General features: G+C 40.3%; 1 protein-coding gene across 1 annotated transcript in view; it reads right to left on the reverse strand.

Moving 5' to 3' along the window:
* Positions 1-5,745, reverse strand: part of LOC104502681 (cyclin-dependent kinase 6) — a gene marked incomplete at its 3' end in the record, with an annotated part of 57,050 nt that extends 51,305 nt beyond the window's left edge. Inside the window, exon 1 of the mRNA XM_010149925.1 lies at positions 5,513-5,745. Coding sequence (XP_010148227.1) covers positions 5,513-5,745 — 233 coding nt within the window. The remainder of the gene's footprint in view (positions 1-5,512) is intronic.
* Positions 5,746-6,000: the final 255 nt, after the last annotated feature.

A 6,000-nucleotide genomic window follows, 5' to 3' on the forward strand; every position in this document is an offset into this window, starting at 1 on the left:
CTTTTAAGTCTCAAGTTCAGTTTCTTCTGCTTCACATGCAATTCATAAATTGTATCACGCAATACGGCACACTGCTGATCAGTAAGAATGATGTCACACGCTAGAAACTTAACATTAGCTTGGCAGAAAAAGGAAGTAAGGAAGGAAGGAGAATTCATTGGAGACAAACACAAAAAAAAAAAGAAATGCTTCACTTGATGGGATGGAACATCTCAATGATTTTGAGAAGATCGTCCTTTAAACGTAGTACAGTAGTAAAGCCAGCAGCTAGTGTCAGTGTCACCATAAACTGGAAAGAGAACCAAAATTAGCTACTGCATTTTGAAATTCTTTTCCCTCTCTATGTTCTGGTACCATTTCAGTTTGCCAAACAGAACAAAGCACTACAACTAGAAGTTCAAACTGCCTCGCAAAAGGTTAGCTGTGTATTGATGAGCTGTTGCAGATAGGTTCTGAATGCTGACTGTATCAGGTCAGTCAGGGAATTTCAGACATAACAAGACACCTTCTATCTTAGTATAACACAATTTCACACGCCAAGCCATTCTACACTTCTGGAACCTTTGACAAAGTCAAATGATGCAGGTCTTAATGTTTGGGCACATGGGGATGGGGGAGTCAAATGTACTCCAGACTCTTCCCTCCACACCCGGGTTTCCTTGCCATGGGAATCAGTTGATGGGCTCCATCAAGTACTCAAGAGCAAAAGAAGAGATAAGAGGCATGGACCATCCTAGCAAAAGTAAGGAAAAAGCAACATGACAGTATTGCTGTACCACAGAGGGCAGTTTACAGTGTCATTTCTATTTCAATGGATATAAAATAACATAAATCCTTGAACATGGCATAATTGTGCAAATACTCATAATTATGGGTTTCCCCAACACTTATCCATGTACCAAAAACTGAAAGAGTTACAATTCTAGCTAGGTGGATCATGCTGAACCTAAGTCAATTATCTGTGGCACTTATTCTGCAAGTTAACAGGAGAGAGAACTAAGATTTTTAATCCCTTATTATATGGTAATGATGATGTTGAACAGCAAGATTTCTGACACTTATCCTTGAAATAATATCCCAGATTTGATTATATTCTAAAAGATTATATTCAATACATTTTTTGTTGTTTTAAAAATGAAGACTTAGTAACCCATGAAAATACTAAAATAGTTATATTTATCAAAAAATTGTGGGCCAGGAAGCAAAAATTTATAGCTTTATGGGTTTGCTCTATTTGCTTAAGGTTTAACACTATTAAAACTGTTAAATACATATATATATATATATGTACAAGTTAGAAAACAAGCACCACGAGAATTGCAGTATTCTGTCTTGTTTCTCACCTTCCCAGAGTGCAAATTCACAGTTTGATGGATGATTAACATTCGGGAAAAATTATTCATCTGATTACCAGCAGGAGAGAGATAAAATGAACACAATGTATTGCTGAATTTAGCATTATAATCATGAGAAGAATTTTTACAGATATATTACAGCAAGGAATACTCCCAGCTTTACACACAGGAATTTCCTGAATCTAATATGTAATTTATTCCTGGCAAAGTCTGTCCTTTGTCTACATATATTTCATTTTTCCCAAACATAACAGCACTAAGCTACATAAGTGCTGGGCTGATTTTTGCCAGATTTAACTACTGTATATAGCAAAGCTTTAATAAAGTATTACATCTTATATCTGAAAGGTGAGCTAGAGGAGCACCTTAATCATCCTACCAGTTACAAACATTACAAACCCTGCAACATACCTCATGTGAGAGCAATTCACAGTAAGATTTTTTTCTTGAAGACTATTTTTTACTTTGTTTTGTGAAGATAAATAGAGTAAGCTGTCCTGATGGAGTGGAACTATACAAGGACAGCTGTGAACAGGAGAGGATTTTAATTACATAGTAATCATCCTTTTAATTGTATTTTCCCCATGCCTTTCTGTATCCTATTTTTGACAGTCTTACAAAAATTTAGATCAGTCCATCAGGCCTTAACAATTTCCCATTACAGTCAATAGTCCAGAGACTTCCAGTATCATTACTTTTCTGATGTAGATTAGACTTCCTTTCACTTCTAATCTTGCACCTCTTTTTGCTTTATTCTGCAGTGAAGTCTTAACTAACTTCATTATCTATTGCTGTAAAAGCAACCGTGCTGTGACAAATGCGTATCTTCATTTGTACGAATATGGAAACGACAGACTTGGATAGAAGAAAGATCAAGAAAGCTCTCATAATTAGCAACCAGTAGCATGGAAAAATATGATAAATATTTTGTTTAAAATTATTCTATGCTATTTAGGCATTTTGACTTTACGGAGAAAATGCTTTTCCATTTCCAATGCCAAGCACTGGAAATTAGTTTTTGGTTCTAAGTGTTTCTCAGGATTTGAGAGGAAATGAATCTATGACCGCTATGACAGTCCTGGACTGCAGTAGTAGTGCTGGTCCTGCATCATGGCTCCGTGACCAACAAAGCCATGGAGCTCCATCCACCTCTACCTAGCAAGTATGGGGCCTTTTCCTTGCCAAACTGCTCTTCATGTTCAGCACCACTTCATAGAAGCAGAGAAGTCCTGGACTGCCGAGGTCCTTACTGCACTCTCTGGAAATGCCCAGACCTACCATCTGAGTTCAGAACAATGAGATGTGGCCTGTGATTACTGCCACTGCCATCAGCTGATGCCAGTGTGCCGCAGCCGAGCACAGGGGCGTATGCGGCTCATCTGTCTGAAGTCTGTCTGACTTCTGACTCACAGAATGACTGTTGGTTTGCATTGAGTAACTCATGGATCACACATGCCGTTACTCAGAGGTAACAGATTCAACATTATATTTGCAGTTCTCACTTATTTCTCTCGGGCTGGTTGCCTGTAATATTCGGAAAAAAGCTAGACATCCCCTCAAAACAATTAAAAAAAAAAAATTCCAAATATCTGTGTTGTTACCCCAGTACTCTGAAAACGATGTACACTTTGGTCCTGTATGTAGGCAACACATTTGCCATTATTTTCATTTACTAACCTGGCCATGATACCGGTTTCCAGAATGCATGCCCAAACAATGAACATTTTTGTGAGCATAGTATGTTTAGTAATAAAGTACAACTAGGTCAGCTGCTTCAAATCACAGGTCTTCTTTCACAGCATTTCCTGTTCTGAGTATATTTACATAATACAAAAATAGACCTTTAATTTCAACAAATTACAAACTCTTCTACCATCTTTTGTAACGGAACTGGGGCATTTAAATATTTTCAATATGGGTATGATTTCAGTTACTCCAAAGTGCTACTTATAGCTTCATCTACTCCACGGGTCAAAAACACACACAACAGAGGTGAGTTTTTAAATAGCATTCCTCCTGTTTTAGAAGAGAGAATGTTTGAAATTGCTTCTTCTATTCCCCTGCCTGTTTGTGGAAAAAGGTGTGCAGCTGAGGTCCCAAGCATCCTGATACATGACAGCCCAACCCCTTCCACCTGAAATGCTGCTTACGGCAAAAGTTACAGGCTTCACAATACCACTATGAGGACCCAGAACACACTTTCAGAGGTTTTTATATTGAAACTACGTTCTCATATTGCTGGTTGAAATAGTTACTGCTTGCAGAGAATGAATTTTCACTCAAACTTGTAAAAATATTTCAAGCTTCAATATATTTATGCAACGCTATGTCGACATTGCACTACACCTAAACCCAAGCAAAACAAGCCTGCAGCTGCAGTCAGTTCACCAAATAGCTCTTTGGAATACAAGGATTTTATTTTTCTTGATTTCTGCTGAATTCAGAATTAGAAAGCTCTTAAGAAAATGTTTTACTTCATCTGGAAAGATCTCAATGTCAGAAAAATTCATAAGTATTGCATTGTTGAATTATTCCCAAACAAGGTTTACAGTATTCAAATATGTAAATATCTAAACCTGGACAACTAAATCCTAATTTATTCTCATAAATTATTGGGCTGGATTTCAGAGATTTTGAGAACTTGCAATTATCTCTACTGCCAAGGAAGAACTTTGTGTCCACTCTTCTGTAAACCAAGTCACTTGGTTCGGTGATCAAATATGAGATGTTGTTGACACTAAGATGGCCCTACTTTTGAAATTTATTGACTAAGCCTCTGGCATTACTAGGTGCCATTCAAAATAATGGCTATTAACTAAACTGTGGATTTGCTTCATGAGCAATGGAAAAGTGTGAGCTGCAGCCTGTATCCCATTGCTCACGGCAGTGAGACCAATGGCACACGCTCCACTATGAGTATTTCAGAATACACATGCTTCGCCTATTCAGTTTAGCAGAAATGAGACTGTTGTATTACGCTGGCTTGAGATGAACAAAAATGCATTTATCTCCAGCTATTCACTTTTGTAATTTAAATATTATTCTGTCCCACCTTTCCTCTTGCACCTATTAGAAACCCCCTCATCTCAAACCCTAGAACAGGACAGTCACAGCTACAAGTCATTTTGAAGTTCACCTCTAACTCCAGAGTTAGAGTGGACTAACTTTCTCTAGGACTGAAAGAGTCTTGGTGTTAGTGAAGTATTTTCATTTTGCTATGCAGTATGTGAATACAATAACACAAATAACAGGAAACTTTCTTGCTGATACAGCACCATGAGGAAGATGCTGACCAGTTTCAAATCACTGCACACCTGTCTATCTGCAAAGTGAAGCTTACTTCTTAAATTTCCTAATATTAATAAAAGACGCTCACAGGCTGCTGGCGCTTTCCAGCTACAGAAAAATGTAAGACGTTACAGCAGGGCCAACCTTACCACTGAGAGAATCTGTTCAAGAACACAGGTCATTTATCTGGGGTTTACGCTACCGTCACAATGGAAAGGACATCCTGGGGCCATTGCCACCATTTTGTAAGCAAGGCCTGATGTCTGTACTGCTGCGCTCTTGGCAGCGCAACCATCAGCATGCGGTGAAGTTAGTACCAGTCAAACAGCATTCAACCATAAGGCTGCCTGCAAAACTTGAACCCTTAATCTGTTCCTTCTCGCTAACATGATAATCTACAATTCTCTAGAAAAGCATCTAAAAGGGTGGAACACGCATTCCACCAACGCTCTCATAATCTTTACCATTCCAATAACGAATAGAGCTGCTCAAAGTCAGCTGCAGCTAGCAGACCTAATGCCTGAGACAAAACTAGGAGACGTCAGGGTTTTTTCATTCTCTCTTACGCCTAAGGAAATAGCATATATATGGCTCCTTGCCCATCCACTCAAACACTTAGGTCACACACCTATGCCTCTGGAGATGGGTGTTTGTGTGTGTGGGAGGTAATGCTCAGGGATGAGGTGAGATCTGGCAGGCAGCACCATGGCCTGCTGAAACCTCAAACCACACTTCATGTACACAGTTTAGTACTTCATCCACAAACCCAGACTAGTGTCCAGTCCATTTATGTACCCAAACTCTTGCTTGCCCAATTCATGTACTAAACCCAGGACACCGCTGATCGGGACGCCTGCCGACTTCCTCACCTGACCACGTTGGGGTGCTCAAATGTCTCCAGGTGCCTCAAAACTGCCACCTCTCGGATGGTGGACAGTGGCATCCCCTCCTCGCTGGTCTGCACCCGTACCCGCTTCAGCGCAACAAAGCGACCTCCGTTCTTCAAGTCTCGGGCCTTGAACACCTTCCCATAGGCTCCTTCCCCAATCTCAGCCACACATTCATACTGCTGGTCAGCCAGGTTTGTGCTGTCCTTATCCATGCTGGCGCCGATCCTCTTCCTCCCGTGCTCTGAGTGCCTCGGGACAGCTCTCGGTCTCACTCACTTTGTGAAAACTAGTACTTTGCTTGCTTTGCAAATACACCACGCACTTAGTACCTCTGCCAGAGGGGCAGTAGGTAGCTCTTGCCGTCCTGTTCCCGCACCTCTTCTGTACTGGCCCCAACGTGCCTCCTCCTTTGGCCACCAGGAATTATCATAGAGTCTTTGGGAGCATCGTCTGTGTAAAGCCAGTTA

Source organism: Eurypyga helias, unplaced genomic scaffold (assembly GCF_000690775.1).
Source record: "Eurypyga helias isolate BGI_N326 unplaced genomic scaffold, ASM69077v1 scaffold30654, whole genome shotgun sequence".
NCBI lineage: Eukaryota > Metazoa > Chordata > Aves > Eurypygiformes > Eurypygidae > Eurypyga > Eurypyga helias.